This window comes from Nipponia nippon, unplaced genomic scaffold (assembly GCF_047370975.1).
Source record: "Nipponia nippon isolate SJK-2023a ecotype South Korea unplaced genomic scaffold, ASM4737097v1 scaffold_2, whole genome shotgun sequence".
Classification (NCBI taxonomy): domain Eukaryota; kingdom Metazoa; phylum Chordata; class Aves; order Pelecaniformes; family Threskiornithidae; genus Nipponia; species Nipponia nippon.
Window position 1 is genome coordinate 107,998,984 of NW_028262336.1, and position 20,579 is coordinate 108,019,562.

The 20,579-nt window shown below is 47.1% G+C and overlaps 1 protein-coding gene across 5 annotated transcripts in view; it reads right to left on the bottom strand.

The window, feature by feature from the left end:
* Positions 1–20,579, bottom strand: part of MTUS2 (microtubule associated scaffold protein 2) — a 347,620-nt gene continuing 327,041 nt past the window's right edge. For all 5 annotated transcript variants that reach the window (XM_087758305.1, XM_087758306.1, XM_087758307.1 and 2 more), the window contains 6 exons: positions 18,628–18,733; positions 16,699–16,772; positions 14,978–15,076; positions 13,438–13,557; positions 10,704–10,801; positions 1–4,962 (listed from right to left, as the gene is read on the bottom strand). In XM_087758305.1, the coding sequence (XP_087614431.1) occupies positions 4,746–4,962; positions 10,704–10,801; positions 13,438–13,557; positions 14,978–15,076; positions 16,699–16,772; positions 18,628–18,733 (714 nt within the window). In that variant the 3' untranslated portion in view covers positions 1–4,745. The remainder of the gene's footprint in view (positions 4,963–10,703; positions 10,802–13,437; positions 13,558–14,977; positions 15,077–16,698; positions 16,773–18,627; positions 18,734–20,579) is intronic.

The window sequence follows — 20,579 nt, forward strand, 5'->3', positions numbered from 1 at the left end:
TTCGTATGCGTCGGCCCGTATGCGCACTGGCGCATGTATTTATTATCAGGAATATATTACACTTATCTGTACATCATAACTGAAATAATACAAACTCTTCCTGTAATCATTAGCCACATAGTAAACGGGACCACAGAACTCCTGCTGCATGGGAAACTTTACAGAGGCTCCTCAGCGTGTCCATGGGACACAACCACCATCAGTGCAGAGACATAAAATACCTGATTTTGCACTTGATAGTTTTTCCTTTCCCCCCCCCCCCCCGCCCACCACCACTGCAAGTCTTTGCCGCTGTGCATCTGCCGAGATCTCCCCTCTGTGCCGGCAGCCGCAGGAGGTGCCGTCCCAGCAGGGCCTCATGGTGCTTTCCTGCGGAAAACCAGAGCTTTCCTGCAGCTTTCCCAGCTCTCCGTGCCCCCCGCTCGCTGCCAGCTCTCCTGCCGTCCCACGGCTGTTACCCGCTCCCGACGCCGGTCTCTGGAGCCCCTTCAGAGCAACTGTAGGCTGGTTTTATTGCTGCTGCAGCCTTCTGCGTTGAATAAAGATTAACCAAATCAAATGTCTCCTTTTTAAAGACATAAGGGCAATAAAACCTAGCTCAGCGCTGGCTGCGTTCCCCCTCCTGCCAAAGGCCACCCTGCCCTGTAAAACAGGAAAGCCCCCACAGTGGCCATGGCATTCAGGAAGCCTCCAGCCCCCCAAAAGCAAAAGCTTCCCCTTGCTCGTCTTCGAGCAGGGACGGCCATGGAGCGAGGACTAGAGGGGTGGCCCCCACCCCGCCGGGACTGCCAAGCTGACCTTGCACGGTTGCAGCTCCCTGGCGAGAGCGGGGGTCACCGGCTTGGCGATGTGCTGGGGGCGGGGGGGGCTCCATCCCCCTTCACACCTACTCCGGCACGCAGAGGCAAGGAGGGACAGGACAGAGGAAGAGCAGGAAAAACGAATGACCTTTTTTGGGGAAAAAAGTCTGTGTTTCTGGGACTGCACCAGAAGGAACCACCCTTCGCAGCCCCGCAGGGATGGGTGGCTGGGTCCCTCCTGGTCAGGCAAAACTTCCTGCAGCTTTGCTAGCGATCGGGCAGGCCCCAGAGGCCGTGTCAAGGAAGAATCCAGTGAGAGGCAGGATTGGGAGGCAAAAATCAGATGGGAAAGGGATTGGCAATGATACCAAATGATGGTGGAGCTAGGATTGGTCCCAGTTTTCCCACCGTAAAAGCCCCACTCCCAATTCACTGCTGGAAGCATCTCTTGCATATGAAGTTAAACCAACAAAGTGATAAGGAAAGCACCAGAAATAGAGGGAAAGAATGAATAAATTAACAAAGGACGGGCTCAGCCAGCCCGTCCTGGGCCAATAATGTGAATAATATGCTCTAGTGTGTTTAGCATGGAAAAGTTTAGATTCGCATCATGGTAACAACTCTGGTTGTATCACCTCACTGATTTTTAAAAAAGAGGACCGTAGAAACTAGTGACAAGTCAGCCTGACTAATCTGGTGGCCTTCTGTGATGGTGTGACTGCGTTGGTGGATGAGGGATGAGCAACCCATGCCATCTACCTGGACTTCTGTAAGGCCTTTGACACAGTTCCACACAACGTCCTTGTCACTAAATGGGGGAGATGATAGGGGTTCGATGGATGGGCATTGGGATATGGAATTGGCTGCATCCAAAGAATTGCAGTCAACAGCTCAATGTCCAAATGGAGATCAGTAACAAGTGGTGTCCCTCAGGGGTCCATATTGGGACCAGTACTGTTTAATATCTTCATCAACAACATAGACAGCAGGATCGAGTGCACCATCAACAAGTTTGCAGATGACAGCAAGCTGAGTGGTGCAGTTGACATGCCTGAAGGACAGGATGCCACCCAGAGGGGCGTTCACAGGCTTGAGGAGCGGGCCCGTACAAACCTCATGAGGTTCAACAAGGCCAAGTACAAGGTCCTGCACCTGGGTCGGGGCAACCCCTGCTATCAATACAGGCTGGGGGATGAAGGGATTGAGAGCAGCCCTGCGGAGAAAGGCTTGGGGACACTGGTGGACGAAAAGCTGGACATGAGCTGGCAACGTACGCTCACAGCCCGGAAAGCCAGTTGCATTCTGGGCTGCATCAAAAGAAGCGTGGCCAGCAGGGCAAGGGAGGTGATTCTGCCCCTCTACTCTGCTCTGGTGAGAGCCCACCTGGAGCACTGCGTCCAGCTCTGGGGTCCCCAGTACAAGAAAGACAAATGATCAGAGGGCTGGAGCACCTCTCCTATGGAGAAAGGCTGAGAGAGTTGGGGTTGTTCAGTTTGGGAAAGAGAAGGCTCCATGGACATCTTATTGTGGCCTTTCAGTACTTCAAGGGGGTTTATAAGAAAGACGAAGAGAGACTTTTTACCAGAGCCTGTAGTGACAGGACAAGGGGTATGGTTTTAAACTGAAAGAGGGTAGACTTAAATTGGACATAAAGAGAAAACTCTTTATGATGAGGGTGGTGACACACTGGAACAGGTTGCCCAGAGAAGTTGTGGATGCTCCATCCCTGGAAGAGCTTTGAGCAACCTGGTTTAGTGAAAGATGTCCCTGCCCATGGCAGGGGTGTTGGACTAGATGATCTTTGAAGGTCCCTTCCAACCCAAACCCTTCTATGATCCTACGATCTCATTGTAATAGAATTGTATAGGCAGACTGAAACATGCCAGCGCAGTAGGTATCGCAGATATCTGTGCATTTAGCAAGTATGAAAGTGATTAAAATTGTACTTGGCGAGGAGGGGCTTTGTGTGCATGTATGTGTTAGGTATCTATCCTACTTTCAGGCTGTACTTGCTGGACACACTAAAATCTAGTAATGCATTTCAACAGTAGTAGTTGGTGTGGCATGGTCTATTCTAACAAGATGCTCAATTTACTCAGTATCACAGTATCATGCAAAAGCTGCTACAAAAATAAATTTCTCTAAAAAAGGAGAAAAAAAATCACAAATCACCTTTTTTTTTAATGCTGTGGAACAGGCCACAGGCGCTTCGATGGTGATTGAAGCTGTATCTAAGCTGCAGTCTGTGAATCCTGAGTACTTCCCAGGAAAGCTGAAGCACCGCTCCCATCCGAGCAGTACGGCAGGGCTGCGCAATTCCACCTCTGCTCGCGCCGGGTGTGCCGGTGCCACCGCACACCGGGGTAGGAGAGCCGCCCTCCCACAGCGCTCCCCACCCCGGGGATTTGCTGCACGTACTGTCTCCTGCTTACTTCAACCCTGATGCTCAGAGCAGGAATGCACGCAGGCTCTTTGCCCCAAGCTGGATAGAAAAGCATCCCACAGATCTCTTTTTTTTTTAATTATGCTCAGGGATATTTTTTTCCTTTGCTAGCAGTGCCCATGAGGGCCCTGCAGCCTATCGCACCCCAGCCGCTCCTCAGCCTCGCCAGCCCCTTAGCTGGAGGTCACCCCAAGCCTGGGCGAATTTTTTTTGCTTCTAGGCAGAGAAGTTAAAGGTAGTTTAGCCACTCTTTTCCATGAATCTCAAAAGTGCTCTGTAACTTTGGGTAAACTTTAGCAATGTGAAATAATATATATGTGTGGAAGGAAAGAAATTCTGACCTCATTTGCGCCCATGTAGTCCGCTGTGCTCTATTTGGTGTTGCACATGGAAGGAAGCTAGAGCCATAGCATGCGCCTGGTATCTCATCCTAATACTGGAAACCTCTTGGCCAGCAAAGGTCAAGGATGAACAACTTCTTTTCTCCTTCTTGCTTATGGGACTTGAAATAAATCAAAATGGACAGGAACCTACAACCAGAAATTTTGGTTGTATCCAAACCAGGACAAGTTAAAACAAGGTAAGATCTAACTAGGATTTAAAGACACTAAAATTGAAACACGTTAACCAGTAACCTCTATCAAATTTGCTAAAACCCTCAGGTTTCTCATCTCTAGCCTATCTCCACTTACATTATTGATGCTAAGAGTTAAAAAGCAGTGAATGGTATGTGTATCTTGTCTGGTGTTCAATGCAAAGGTGATGGTTTCGAAGGCAGTACTGTCTCAGAATTTCAAAGTCGCTGGTGTTCATGTTACATAGAGTACCACTTGGTGGTCACTTGGAAGGCGCTTCTACTTCTGTGTAACTTTCTTCTAGGTTGGGTATAAATATTCCTGGGAGGCTAAACAGAAATGCATTTCGTTTAGATACAAGTCTTAGGCACGAGTTAGAAAACTGCTGACTGTAATGAAAATATATCAGCACTTAGTATCCAATAATATAAAAAAATGCAATTCAGAACATCTTCAACTACATATATATGTGTGTGCGTCTATATATAGGTATAAAGGTACAATATGTACATGTATATAAACACAGACACATATACAGAAATATTCACAACTTGTACTGTATTTGTAACTAACCTGAAATACTGCAGCAAAAGTTCATTCTGATGAATGAACCATTAATATAGTATTTCCAACTTTTGGCTCTAACCATAGTTAAAATGTTAACACATCAAACTAAACGTTTTCCTATCCTAACTTTCTGCTGTCTCAGCTTTTTGCTATCATCTTGTTTGCTACCCTAATCAATATGTCAGAACCAAGAGCTCCTATATGGGGACTATAAGAGTACCCTGCCTAGCGTAAAGCTATGAGCATGCTTGCAGCCACAAACCCTGGGCACCTGTTGATGGTAATACTTCCTTGGATGGTAACATTTAGCAGATTGGAAATGCGTAAAAGGCAGGGGACCTTCGGCGCGCAGGTGCCGAATCATCGCCGCAAGGTTCTGACTTTTGCTGGAGAGGAGTTCCCTGATTCGCAGCGATAAAAAGAAGTGGACGATGTGGGTGGGAGTTTCACGGGGCTCACGGCATCTCCCTCCTGCAGCTTCCAGAGGAGCTCTTCGTTAGTCCTGCTCAGCTTCTTCTTCTCCTCCACTTCTTTCTCAACGTATTCTTGAAGATTAGCGTTCTCCTCTGACAATTGCCTGGAGAGGGAGGCAGGACAACATGTAAGGTGCACCAGAGTGAAGATGGTGGCATTAATGTAGCCAGTGCTGCACAAGAGGCAGGGCCAGGCAGGACCCCAAGCACCTCCCTCCATCCCATCCCACCCCACCCCATCCCATCCCATCCATCCCATCCCATCCACCTGCCCTTGGAGCTGTAACTGAGCTGCCCAAGCTGGGGCACAGCTGTCCCCAGGTCTCTTCGCTGCCGGGCAAGAAAGGTGTCTCCACAAGTCACAGCTGCCCCCAATGTCTGACTCTGCCTCCGGATGCGCCTGCGTCTTTGCTCTACACCTCTCTGAGGCAGCTCAGCTGCCAAACCTTAGATGGGATGAGCCTCCATGGCCTCATGCAACTGTCAGCATCATGTATGGCGTGCCAAGGCCTTGTACACTGACCACATACTCCAGACGCTTTAGAAATGGCCATTTTCCCATATAGAAAATAGAGTAAAAATTGGAAAGTCTTAAAAGAAAAATTTAGCATATTTGTTTCTTTATTTGTATAGTTGAAAGTAGGAAAAACGCAAGGCTGCAGTGCACTGCAAGATTCTGCAGGATTCTCCACTCATGGACAGAGGGGATGGAGAGGGTAACTGGAAATTTAGGCTGAGATAAAGCGCAGTTGTACACTCACTCTCCCCCTGCATAGGCCTTCCCTGGGAGGCCGTGGGTTTGTGAGCAGGGCGGGAGCTGAAGAGCACCCCGATGATCCCCATGGTGGGCACTTGGTACTGCAGAGCACACCAGCTCCATGCCAGTCCCACCCTCATGCCCAGCCTTGGCCACTGGCATCTGGAGAGGACTTCAGAGCTGGCCTCAGATACTTAGCTTGGGGATGTAGGTAGACACAGTGGTTTCAGACGTCCTCTTCTCATCAATATTTGCCTGTGGCTGAGTTGGTTTTGGCCCCCTGAGAGCTACCACGCAATGAAGCTGATTGGGGTGTTATCTCCCCCCGTTCAGCACATGGAGGAAGCAGGTGCCCAGCATGGGGTTGTGGCCTCTCTTTGCAAAATCTGTTCATTGGCACAACGGTTTCTACCTGGGAATGTGCCCATAAACCTCCATGGAGCCAAACCCAGCCCCAGATGGATCCCAGAGCCCTGGGTCAGCGGGCACTTGTGCTCCCTGCCCTGCACATGCAATCCCTTGACCAGGGCTTCTGTTCCTGCACCAGGAAGACGAGGGGCATCAGAGATCAACCCAACATGGCCTGCCCAAGCAATGGCACCCCTGCAGATAACCAATAAGCAGCAAAAAGTGCAGGTGGGTCCCTTAAATCCTGCTTGCTCCCTTCAATGCCTGGCTCCAGCCACCTTTGCCCTGTGGTGTTTCACAACCCAGAAGTGCTTGCAATGCTGCCCCATTTTTTCCAGAGCAGCACAGCAGCTGGAGCAGTCCCCAGAGTGGGACAGTCCTAGGGTTTAGGCCTTTTTCTGTCTGACTGGGGACAAAAATCCAAAGTCTCAACTCTGTGGACAGCTGTAACTCTCACCCTTGTTTCTCAACCCTGCCAACAAAGCTGTGCCATGAGCGAGAGGGCATTTGGGAAGCGGCAGAGCAAGAGCAAAGAGGCGAGAGAGAGCAATTGCATCCCTGACTCTTCAAACCAGCTGCCACAGCAAGCAAAGGGAAAGGAGTCTGCGCTCTCTGTGCTCCCCATTTTAGCTGACGTCCTGATGCAGGATGTAGCTCAGCTTTGAGGCTTTCCCTCTCCTCTGTAGTGATCATGAGGCTATTGGTCCTTCTCCAGCTCCTTCCTCCTTCGTCCTAACAAACCCTCTATTCCTGACTCCAACACCAGGGAAACTTCACCAGCAAGGACCAGGGAGGTGTTTTCCCCAGAATGCCCTATAACCTGATGGCTTTTTGGGAGGTGGGGCATGGAAATCTCCTATGGGCACCACAACCTCAGAGAGTCTGCTCTCATCTAACCAGGTGACTGCACTGGGGCAGTGCAGGCAGACTGCGGGACCTGATGAAGATGTGTTTTGGGCATGTTCTGGGAACACCACTGTCCCAGAGGATGCATGCAGCAACACCTGGCTTCTGCAGCCCCATTACGCTTGGGCAGGAGCCAGGTCCTGATGTGATCAGCCTGGGGCAGCTCTGGGCATGTACCTAATCTGATTTACAGGCAACCTAGGATTTTTAGAAATAAACAGGGTGGCACCTAACCTCTCCGCTAGGTATTTCCAGGATTCAGCAGCAGCTCGGTGTGGATTTTGGATGCACACACACACAGCTCCTGGGTATAGCCTGAAGCCCATAGCAGCTGTCATGGACTGCTGGTACACTGTCTTTGTGTCATCAAAAGTCTCTGAGAGGATGAGGTTGAAATTTCTGATGTTGTTTAAAAGACATTTTAAAAGAATTTCTGCTTTTTAGCCTTGGTTCCTACAGAAATGGAGCTCAGGTGATCTAGAATATGTCTGTTCTTCTCCCACTCCCCTGGAAGTTCTGAACCATGAAGCAGCGGCTAGCAGAGTTGAAGGATTAAAAGATACAAGTTGGCAGAAGTTTTCAGAAAGCTGCTTGCCTGGTAGAGGAGGAAAATCCTATTCACAGTCTCATGGGGGAACCAGCTGTGGCATGAGCTCACAGTCTAAAACAGGCACAAGGAAGTCCACATGGGAGCTTACCCTGGAGAAATAACTCCATAGAAAACCTCTTGCTACACATGGAATTACTTTTCTTTTGCAGTGTCTAACAAGACAGGCCATAAAAGTTATACACAAAGCCCCACTACATTATTTTCCAGTCAGCATTCGCTGAGAGAAAAAAAAAAGCTTGTCCTCCCTGCATTTGCGTGGCTGTTAGTGTGCGACTGGCTCTCTAAGCTGGTAAAGCTCATCTGGGTACTGGGAACAGGCTAGTCACACCAGCATAGACTTCAGAGCTTGGTGAAGGGCTCAGCTCCCTCCTTTGCTGAAGGCACTGCCTGGACAGGAGGCAAGCGCAGGCCACAGCCCCTCAGCCTGTATCAGCCTCCTTTATGTTGAACGCTGCTTGCCAGAGGTACAGCACGACACACAGTTTCGCAGTGTTCTCTAGAGTCTCTCACACAATAGCCTTTCTGGCCCTAACACACACTGCGGTTTGCTGGCAGAGGCAGACTGCAAGGGATACGCATGACCTGCAGGTAAGTAGGGAGATGCTTCAGCAGAAAAGAGCCTTGCAGCCAGGTGCCCATGAACATGCCATGGAGCACGCAGACATGTCCTCCAGAGAGACCTGCTTTGACACATGGATGGGGAAAGGAGCTGCTGCTTGTTGCATCCCTTATTTTAGCCTCATGCACATTGCACTGGGAATTTATGCTGTGACGCCTGACGTGACGTGACCGGACACAGGCAGACCCAGCTTCATGCCTCTCAGAGACAGATGCAGCTTGTGCAGCCAGCAGTGCCAACATGCTTCAGCAAAGCCTCCACCTCCAGCTCAGCCAACATGTGTTTGCCTCTGCTGCACCACGGGGAGGGAGATGGACAGATGCAGCATCACTGCTTATAAAAGATACAGTTGCCCATTCAGCCCGTCTTCATCATTTCAGCAGAAGAAGGAAGAGAGGCAATGTAAAAGCAAATGTGTTCTCGCTATGTAAGTTTGTATCTTGAGATACATGTTCCAATTTAGACCTAACCTAGCTAAGGAAACCTTTATCCCCAGCACTGCAGACTTACGATCAGACATGTTCCTCTGCCAGCCTCCTGACAATTTGAGCGGCTGTAACAAATCACAGCCATAAAAACCACAGAGGTGTGCAGGGGCACACCAGCGTGATGGGGATGCAGGTGAAGGTGCTTGAGTTGTGCCCTTGACTCACATTAAAGCCTCTCCCAGAAGGCCCAGAGGTCAGTAGGCGCCTGGGCTATGCCAACAGAGAACAGATACCCTCCTGGCTATCTTCATCTCTAGGGTGCTGGAAACTACCGTTCCTCAAACACCCCCAGTCTAAAGGACCAAAAAAATGCTGGTTGATTTGGAGGGAGAATCCAAAATGCTGGGAAATCAGATGATTTATTGAAGTGCTTGGGGAAGTCCTAGCAGAGGCTCTGTAAAGCTCCTGTGTCCAAAGCTGGTGCATGATCTTACCTGCAAGGCCCTTCTCCCTTCCTTTATACGTGCCCTTGGCTATGACTGGAAGTGTCTCTGTGGTGTACCCCTCAGCCCCCAGTGCCTCCAGGACCCCCCTCCTGGCTGTGCTGCAAAGGCTGGCTTTGCTCTGGCTCCCATCCCTCCTGCTCCCCTCCCTCCTCTCGCTGCTGCTGGGCTGCCACAGCTGCACGGGCACCCAAACTGCAAATCAGCAGCAATAGCTCTAATCCATGCCATTCCCCAGCAAGGGCAGCTCCCCGAGCTCCTTCACGCTGCACTTCCCAGGCAGTGCCAGGACAACAGAAATGAGCAGTCGGGGTGGCTACTGCTGCCAGGAAAATGCATGTTTTAATAACTCCGACTTTAAAGCCCTGGCTGACACTGTCCCTATAGCTGTCCCCAAACTATTACTGTTGAAAATGACTGTCCTCTAAACTGGCTTTCCAGACTGACCTGAAATTCAGAATTTCTCCCAAAAGATGTTCTTTGAAACCGGTACCAACATAGTTACAGGCAAGAGCCAAAGTGCTGCAGCCAGCCGCCGTCAGGGAGTGGATTTGCCCAGCCAAAGGCAGGTAGCTGCAAGGCAGAGATGCCAAGCACTGAACCAGGCACCCTGGCTGCTGTCACAGGTGTGGAGAGACACTGCCACTTCCAGACCACAATTAATCCAGCCCAAAAGCAGGTGTCTCAAACTGGTCTGGTGAACCAGACCTTAAAAATTCCTGTTTTTCCTCCCCAAGCACAGAAAGGCTGTAGAGACCCGCCGCAGACAGTGGCATGTGTGTTACAGGTGAGAGGAAACATAATCCTCACCCCAATCTGAATGTTAGTACAAGCAATGCTGCCTTTTTAAAAGATCTACACGCAGGAGACAATTTTTAAAGGCTGAATCACTAATAAAGGAGACAGTAGAAAGACAAAAACTAAAATCAGAGATGAGACGCTGAAGCTTTAAGAAGTCAGCCAAAAATTAAATTGAATTTTAGGCCAATGGCATGATTTCTGGCAACAATGACAGCTAGGCAGCTGGTGTGCTGGGACAAGTTCAGCTCTAGCATCTCCTCCTGCTACCCCTTCTGCCTGGCTCCAGCTGCGGTCTCTTGCCTTACAGCAGACTGTAAACTGTCTGGGACAAGGACTGTCCTACCCTTCTCTATTTCTATACCACCTAACACAAGGAGCTTTGTCACCCTTGTCAGTTTGTGACAAGGGTGCAAACAGACAGTGCAGGTGAAAAACCTCACCAAAGTATAACCCCGCCTGGGTGACCGCCATTGTTAGGATGTCTCTCCTGAAATTGCCCCATTTCCCATCCTCGTTACCCACTGACTAACGGGTCTTGGGGCACTGACACGGAGGTCAGAAGCCACTAGCAACTTTGCTCTCAGCAGCCTGTCAAAATCATGGAAACACACAGACAGATATGTGGCCTTCCTTAAGTTAAAGCAAACAAACCCCGATATAAAAAGGATTTTTTATAAAACAAGCAGATCAGGACACCAATACACTTCCAGGAGGAAATAAGTTTTTCCCCTTCTGAAATAAGTGTCAGCCTTGGGCAGTTAAGATCTGCAGTCTCCTTTCAAGCTCAGACAGATTGCAAATATCAGCACAAACCTTGTTATAACAGTATTTTGCTCAATCCTGGCTCTGAGTTCTTCGTTCTGCTGTTGCAGCATAGTGATTTTTTCTTCCAGTTTTAGATTTTTTTCAGCCTGCAATGAAAGAAGGTTTGTTAAGTCTGAAGAAAGCCAAACACCTGATCCAAGAGGATTTGTTCTTTATTTGTCCCTAGTGCAACTTCTAAAATTTGAGGACAGATGGAGGTGGTCATCTTGACTGCAGCTGACACTTAGTGGTCTGACTCACACCCCATCATACTGGTGAAGTAAGTGGGGTCATCAGCAGAGCATTGAGTGAAGGCAAAACTGAACTGGCCCCTACTTCTAACTGAGGAGGAGGAGGGTCTTAGTCTTGTCCAGCGCAAATAAAACATTGTTCTCGGTGGTGCCCCCACAACTTTCATCCCTCGGGAGCCAGCGTTACCAGCTGTTGTTCTTGGACAGGGAGCTGGTGGCACTCGAGGAGCATGGTGATGCCCAGCATGGAAAGAGCGCTGTGGTGAGCGGTCAGTCTAGCAATGAAGGAGGAGTGCGAGGTGGTATGATGTGCATCACCCAGCTCAACTAACCTCATTGACATAAATGTGTGGCATCCAACCTCTAGGATTACGATTCCCTGGCTATGGGGAGGAAGGAGTTACCCACCAGGGCAGATTACACCCAGCAGCAGCCTTGGACTGCTGCTGCGTTCACATGAGGTGGGCTGCCATTTGGAGACACTTCTCTTCACTGCTGACAGTGTCGGCTTAAATGACAGGCTTAAACCAGAAATTTAACTTCAAGCTACAATTAAGTGAAATGAATCCTATCCCAAGCGTAGGTAGCTTTTACTCAGGACAGTTCAAGGACAGAGTTTGAGGATGTCAATAGCAGTGTATTAAAACATCAGTAAGATGTTTATAGGCATATACCATAGCCTCAGATGCCCTGTTTTTCCCAAGTTTTGAATTTGACATTCTTTATCACCTTAGTTCTTGGTTTTCCCAGCAGTTTGAATTTTGCTGAATTCAACACTTTTGGAAGAAAACAAGGGTAACCTTATCTCTGTGTGAGCTCAGTTATTGAATTTTCCCACCTTTTATAAAGAACTAAAATATTGTGCACTGGAGTTAGCAATAACTCACACTTTATGGTGGAGGCATCAGTTTTATGCAGTGGTTTCCAGTCTGTGCAGGTAACTGTAAAGGATAGTCCCGATCCTCAGATATTCTGGCCTACCCCAGTATATTTTGTTATAGCAGAACAAGGATTCTGGCCCCATTTTGAAGTGCTGTGAGAGAGGAATCAGCATCACGGGCACCTTCTCTGCTTCCTCAATAGTTTTACTAAGTAGTAGCTATGCCAACATGAAGCATGGGAGAAGACCTGTGTGTCTCCTCCCCTCTCCGCTGCAATCCTCACTCTATACCACTCCGCTCCTGCCACCTCCATTTCCAGACTCCCTTTCAGCAGACAAGGAGCCAAGCCTGACCCTGTATTTGAAATGCCCTCTTGCTCCTTTATGAGGCACCCCATCTTTCAGAGCATTCGGAGATGCCCTGTCGATGTTCTGGCACTTACAAAGGTAGGTCTTTAAACAGAAAGCACTTCTGCCTTTGGACCACAGTAGAGCCAGTGTTTTACTGTGATAAAGGGCAGGAGCAGGACTGTGTGCTTGTATGTGGTTAATTAGCAAAAGCAGCTAAATGACCAGGAACCATGTAGGCTGTTGTTTATTTTTTTTTCCGTATAACACTACAGTGCATGTTTTCAGATGCTGGCTTAGCTCCAGGAGCAGCGTGTTGGAAGGAGCGCAGTTAACAAGCCTCAGTTGTAAAGAGGCACTTTTCTCTATATCCACTTACTCAAGCATCTGTTCAGCAAAATAATCATCTGAGTTCTCAAATTTCCCCGTAAATGGAAACAAATCTTGCTGAATGCTGCGCTGAACCAGCTGTCCCGGCTCCCCAGCTGAGGTAGTGCCTCATCCTGTCACCACACTATATGTTTATTGTCACTGTAGGTTATGCCTTACAAAATGAATCCCCTTTCCAATAAAAAATGTAATAGATGGTGAACTGGGGAGTTCTTCGTTAGGGACCCCCACAAGCAAAGGGTAAGAAAACAGCGTAGGCTGAAGAAGAGCATTACTTTAGGGTTGGAGAGACCTTTCCTAGTGTAGGCCTCGCTAGGCACTGCTTGCTGAATATTGCTAATTCATACACGCAGCTGGGAGCTCCCTAAATGCCTGCAAGACCAGCAGCAAGACACACATGGCTTGATTTTCCCCCACTTGCCCTCTCCAGCCCTAAATAATTACGTGACTCCTGTAGGGGCATATGGTGCAGAGTGGTGCACAAAATGAAGCCCTGGCGTACCACAAGGTTCCTCTTCCTCCATTCTTCCTACACCGCTCACCTCACTGTCTGACATAACAGACTGCGCAGGTATTGCATGAAAAAGCAATACAGATCATCAGCTGTGTAGGAGAAATCAAGGGTATCACAGATGGGTGAAGGAATGGGAAAAGATCCCAATTTCTGAGTGAAAACCCGAGGCATGGTATAGTAGAAGCAACTACGTAGGTTGACAGTGGAACAACACAATATGTAGCCATTTATGAACCTCTTTGACTGTGTCTTGCCCCAACCTCATGTGTTTTCTCACCCCTTTTAAGTTCATCTGCTGTAGCCAAACTTCTACTTTTTTACCTCTGTGATGTCTCCTCTGGAGCAAAAATAACAACTCACCTGTTTTTCTAGCTCCATAATCATCTTCTCCTGTTGGTGAATCTGATGGTTCTTCATTTCCAGAACATGTTTTAAGCTCTTCAGATCTTTTTCTAAGTGCAGGTATGGAGCTCGTACAATCTAGGAAACATACCAGTGATTTGCATATGTCAGCCATAAATGCATCTTCAGCCATATGATGAAGTTTTCTCAATGTACCCGGTGGTTTAGGAGTCTCGGTGATGTGAAACCCACCCGGACATGGGCCTCCCCAGCCCATCTGAACCCTGATATTCTCTCCTAGACCATCTCTTTGGCTGGATAGTCAATGGTATCTTTCTTTTCACCAGCCTCATGGCTAGAAGGATGGGATGCCAGGTTGTTCAGCAACCTCATTCCTACTCATAGCTTGGGAACTGCATGAGGTGTTTTATGGTTGTCTAGGGATTTTGGCTTGGGAAAAGTACGAACATGAAACTGAGGAAACTGGACAAGGGGCTGGAGGTGAAAAATGACAGTGTTCTGCCTTGCCTGCAGCACTGCTTCACAGTGCCTGTTAACAAAGATCAGATCTGGTGGGAAGAAGTTCCTTCTCTGCTCAAGAACTTCAGATGTAGGGGATACTAGGGCTCAACTCATGGGTGAAAGATGTGCTCTGAATTATCCTGATGAAATACTGCCGCTGACTTAAGCTGTTCTGGATTTTTCCCAGTGTAACTCACTCCAGTGAACTGCCTGGTGGTACTTGGCATTAACATCACTGTGACACAGCAGAATTTGTCCTTTCATGTAAATTAAATACTGTGGCAGAGGTGGAAAGGGACTGGTGCTACCTGTTTCCCATGGCCAAGCCTGTTTCAAACATTTGCGCTCCTTTCCTAAGGAGTTCTCTCATCTAAAAACTCATTGAGCCCCTTGCTCAACGCACTATTTTCATTCTTCTGTCCCCTCTGTCATGTTGATACAGCTGCCCATGGGGTTGTGCTGTGAACACAGTGAAACGCCCCAAGTTAAAAGAAAACTCTTTTTGGAGGGTCATTTCAGGGTTATTTCATTTCAGATAAATAATTGCAGCGCATGTTCACTTACACACTGTAAATAAACAGCATGGCCCCAATAGACACCAGTTGAATAAATACTTCATATGACAGGCCTGTCCCCTGCAAGCCCAGAAAAAATTGAGGGAATACAGAGGATATCAAAGAAGTTGGCACAAAAAAAGAAACCTAAATGTGAAAAGACAAAAAGTAAAGAGAAGGAGAGGAAGAAGGGAAAGAAGAATAGACAGCAGTAAGGACATACTAGACAGAGTTCATGAAATGTTTTGGAAACAGAGCTACAAATGCTGGGTGAAAGAATAAAGAAGAAGTAAACTCAGAAAATTATGGACCTAAGCTAAGATGTCTGACGTCTCCTCAAACCTCAAGGTTTGGGGTCTCGGTTGGGACCTTCCCCCCAGTCCCCGGAGTAAGGATCCCATTTCTATCCACTGAATTGCATGATGTGAGTCATACTTAGAAACATGTATCTGGATGACTGTATAGTTATAGTTGCCATCTACCTTCAGTTGTTCCTCTGTGTTTTTCTTCAGGGCCTCTTCAAATCGGTCTGCTTTGGCCTTAAGAGATTGGTTCTGGAAGGTGAGGGTGTCTATCTGGTCCTGGAGGGGAGACACACCAATGAACACACCAACCGTGTTATCACCCCATCTTATATTCATACAAGTCAATCTGCACTGTGAAACTACCAGGGGAGCTGAATAAGGCTCAGAAACCCCCGCAAGGTGGTATTTTTTAAGGCCACTTGAACATACAGTGGGGTTTTTGATAACCCAGTGCCTCAGGGAATCCCGAAATCCCTGCAATGCCTGCAGCTGGCTGACACTGGCTGGCACTAGTTCATGAAATGTCTTTGATGCTAAATCACCCCATCACCTTGGGCTGGATGAGAATGAGCATGTCCTTCCTTAAGAGAGCTGGCATTCATATCACGGGCATAAAAGAGATCATTTGTACAGTCCTTAGAGTCTGAATGAGGTGGTAGCTACCCCATCCTTGCTTCCTTCACCTTTCTAGGCTTCTAACTTGGTAACAAGCAAAAACGAGTTAGTGGTGTAGACTCTGAATGATCGTCGTTTCATCTCAGAGCTATACACTGGAACAACATGTTATTTTAAGCAATCATATTTCTGTTACCATCAAAGGCATACCTGGTACCTCTCTATATAAAACATCTGTAAACCCCACAGTTACTGTGCAACTGGTATTTTTATCTTTCATATATGTAATTTCTTGGCTGTAGCATTACATCAGTGCTTATTGCAAAACTGCTGACATGCCTCAAACTGTCACAGCCGCGTGAGGAAGGCAGTGACAGTTGCTGTGTGCAACAGTAAGTGACAGTCAGGGGTTTTAAAAATTGTAATTCATCTCTGTCTACAAAATCAAACAGAGCTTTCATTATTTGCTGTGGCATCTTTACTTGTTCACACAAGATTTCCAAACTTAGCATGAATCACAGGGGCAAGTTTCTGCCCTCCCCTCCTTGGGATTTCTTCATCTAGAGAGTGAGAACAGCATGGAGTCATTAGAAGGACTGAAAAAGCCAAGATGATCTTGAGCTTGGTGTTAAATAGTGGGAGGTGGGAGATGTGATGTGCAGGGCTGACCATGGCCTGCCATAGCCTGGCTGCCCAGCAGGACCAGCCCTGGGGCATCCCTCATCAGGGATCACATTGCCCTCCGGTGGGAATGGAGATGTGTCTATGCTGTGGGACCAGCTCCCACGCATTCAGGCAGCGGAGAAGAGTTTAAAGCACAGGCACAGGGCCAGGCAGGCAGAGGTCAGCATTTCTGAGCCGCAGGGGTGCCTGCCGGAGGGTACTATGTAGACAAGGTGATGCTCACAGCCACCGCAGGTGCCAGAGCTCTCCCCACCATGCAGTGAAGAGCTCAGCTTTGCTCCTTGTGCTGGGCCAGCAGTCAGCAGGGTCAAAAGGACCTTTCTTTGTTTTATCCAGCTGCCTTTTCTTCCCTTTAGATTTGCCCTCTCTTCTCCTTCAGACGATAGTTAGTATTTTGCTGAACCAGCCAAGGGGGAAATAAAAACCTGAGAGGGCACCTTTGCTGCTGGATCCCAGTTTGGACAGGTGGAGGACGAGAAGCAGTATAGCTGGTAAGAAGCAACAGCCTGGTGTGCCAGCAGCTGGCAACAGGGCTGGGGGCGCCCCGTCAGCTGCTCCGCAGCATCGTTCCAGGGGTGGGAAATAATAAAACTGCTAACCTGGAGTGACAGCCGCAGTTTTTCAAAATTCTCTTCTAATTGTGCCTTTTCCAGTTTGTGAGCAGTATTCAGTTCTGGGGAAGATACACAGACATGACATTGCTAAGTGAAGTTCAGCAAACCAGGGTCCGAGGGAACAGACATCGTAAGCCAAGTGCAATTCGGAATGCAGTTTTAGGGCATGGAGGTTGAGTAGGAAACTGGTAGTAATATACTCTGTGACCTTAGGTGAATTGTTTTGAGGATCAGGATTTCCTGATCTTTCACTGGTTGCAGGTACCTCTATTTCTATGTGACCAGATTCTGATTTTTCAGAACTGCTCAGAATTCCCGGCTCCCGGGGGCTCTGATCTGAAAAGGGTCAGTCTGACAATGGGTCATTTACCACGTCAGAGTGAGTCTCCCCAAAGCAAAGATTTTTAAATTGGATACATTTAAAAGCTTGGGTTGCAATTTCTTTGGGGAGATAGTGGGGAGGCAGCAACTCAGATGCAAAAATGCAAATAACAGTGCTTCTCCGGGAGCTGCAGCAGATGACCTGTGAGGTTTATTCCACTAGTGAGACTGACAGAGCCTGAAGACAAAAAAGTCCTCTATTTATATTACATGATTAAAGGTTTCACTACAAGAACAACTCACCCTGGACTTAATAATAACTGAAAGTTTAATAACTAAAGTGGAATAAGTTTAATCTCTAAACCAGTGGCATCAAACTGTTGTTCAGTAGAGTAGCAGCACCTACCTTTTTAGTATACGGCCACTCTATTTTTTGTGTCTTCACCCCCAGCCCCATGGGGCTCTGCCCTCTAACCATTGCTCACTAGCCACAATACCAGCAGTAACAATACTAACGCTCTAGTGCTCTGTACAGCGCACCAGACCACAGCTGCTGCAATGCCCTTTTCAGGCACAGGAGGGCATTTCATACCCGCACCAGGAGCAGGGAGCACAAACTTCGGCCACCAGAGCCTTGATAAACCACAGCCAAGTTTTATCGACAGAAAATACTAACAAAAATGGACAGATTAGAACATCCTCAAGCAAGGAACAACTTTTTTTTTTTTTTCTTTAATTTTCAAAATTGTATATGTTAATTTAAAAATAGTATGCTAGATACCATCTCTGCCTACAGGAGAGGGGAACAGAATGTTCTCAGCTGATGTTATGCTCTGGACTGTGTCTCTAATTGACACAATGCAGAGCTACGCAATACGGCTCAGTTTGGGGAAAGTTGTGGGAAAACCTACTAGAGCTATTTAAAAATTAGACCCTCATGCTTATGTGTAAAAAAAAAAAGAGGGAGATATTGTACAGATAACTGTTAAATGTCAGCTACAGCATGGACACAGACATGTATTTAGATACTGAACTGGTAGGGAGGAAACAGCTCTGTCTGCAGCATCAAATCCCACGGAAAAACCATCGCACAAAATAAAGATAACAGTGCTGAGGTGCAGATTTGCACCAGCATGTGGCTTTGGTCTGCTCAGCATGCTCAGGCTTTTGCTACTGAAAATGACGAGTCTTGTTTTCAGAAGCAGTGTAGGCATTTAAGCACCTAAATTCAGAGATGTTCAATGATCTCTGGCCTCCTGAGCACCTGAGGATCAGGCTCTTGAGAAAAGTCTGTGTGTGAAGTGAGATGGAATTTGGATTCTATGTTCAGCAACTGATGGAGAAAGCCTTATCTTTGGCCCAAAGACCCCTCAGATAGTCTCAGGTCCAAGTTAGATGCTGTACACGCTGCACACAGCTGTCCCTCACCCCTAGCATGAACCTGGTGGTCCACCCCACGTGAAAGCACTAGACCAACACAAATTTTCTGTATCATCTGCTCTGGAGGAAGAAAATCCAGGCTACACAATCTCTCTACAGTGCTAATTCCTGCTCTGGAAAAGCTCTGTAGCCACTGGGTTGTCTTTGGCTTACCCTGAATCTTGCAGTCGTTCTCATCCTGCAGTACCGTAATGGCGACTATGTGGTTATTTTCCAACTGTAACATTGCAGCTTCGTGTACAGCTGTGATATCTTCCACCTGTTCCAATGACAATGAATGGAGAAATGGACACACGATTAGACATGCTGTGACACACTGACAAGCCACTGCTAGAGAGTTCCAGTGAGCTGGAAACAGTAAAGGGATCTACTGAGCGTGACACTTCCAGCACCGGAGCCAGTTCTATTCATTACAAAACAGGGATGCTGATGCCTTGAGTGGTAGCCTGTGGTCACTGCTGATAGTATTTTTGTTCTTTTAACTTAATGGTGGTAAAAGAGGTACATAAGAAAGCAAAAGACCGAAAAGCCGTTAAGTGAAGAAGCCATTCATAAAATGTTCAGAAATCTCAACGTTCCATTAATCTCAATTATATTAATGACCCGACTCCCTCTGATGGTCAGATAAACATGCACAGTTCTGAGCCATCCTGGTTTTTGCCTTCAAGGCATTTTGCTGCAATGATCTTTATTGTAAGGTCTTGAATTAACTTCCACGGAAAGTGCTTATGAATTATTGATAGTTGTAAAATATTTATTTCTAGAGAAACATTGAAATTATTATCAGTGGGTATGAAAAATTAATTTCAGTCTACCACACGTTTACTTGAAAAAGATTATCCTACAAAGTCATCAATACCCAAATTCCTATATCCTCCTGAATCATGTATTTTGAGTCCGCATCCAATAAACTGATGAAAGATATGACAGCATCTTTTTCAGTGCAGACACAAGAGCTTTCAGGTTGGCATGGAAGTAAGCAAGATCACAGTGAGGCCACAAAACTTGTTCCTGATCTCATATTGAGGCCAGAAAGAAGTCCTGCTGCTGCAAATTGCCCAACAAACTGCACCGCACACGCTGCACACAGCCATCATGGGAGTGGGGGATGCAGCTGGAACAGGGCTGTGGGCCTGTTCCTGTGCACCCGATGGGTTTGGGACTTCTTCAGTACATTGTTTGTTACTAGAGCTGGCTAAAGGCAAAGTGAGATCCCTAATGATGGTGTTTCGATATGCATCATTAAAGAAAATACAGTGAGAAGCGGTGATCAAGTTTAAGTCAGTGGTCCAGAGCAGTTTCCAAATGCAATGCATCAATTTGCTTTTCTGGGTTTTGTAATCACAGCGATCATATTCCCTACATTTAACACATTATCTGTGATATCTAGCAATGCAGAGGATCAAACTATGTTACTTTTACAATGAAACAGCTGTTCATTGCGAAGTGACTTGACTTTAAACAGCTTTTTTGCTCACTGTTATGTTAAATAATGGTAGAAAGTTACTGCAGCTGAGCAGGTCTTGACTGGAATAAATGTTATTTCACTGCATTTAACTGTCAAACATATGTGTTAGATTATCCAACAGAAGCAAAATTTCCAACCATATTGGAGAAAGCATGCTCTTAGAATGAAAGATAGGCATTTAACACAGAATTTAAAATTATCCAAACTCATTTTCATAATAATGTGGGCGACAACTCAGTGGTGAAGAACTGTTTGCAGAACAATGGGGACTCAGCCTGCTGATATATTGCATGAAAGAGCAGGGAAAGGGGGGCTAGATGACTCAGTGGGCTACTAATGGGATAGGGACTATCACTTGACTTTTCCCGGAGCACGACGTCCTTGTATATGATATCTGTGCGCTGAAACCTCATGAGCATTGCCATGTTCTTTATCTCGCCCTTGCTTAAGTCTTTATTCATACTCTAATTGCTTCCTAGCTGAGCCGCACCCCACGGAATGATTATGCTCAACTCCAACACCTTCAGAAGGTGAAGGGGTCTCCTGTCCCTGCCACCATCCTTGGCAGGTTATTTGTCTATACAGCCAATTAAATATGTTCCAAATGGTCTGCAGGGATTTTTCTGTCTTCTGTATG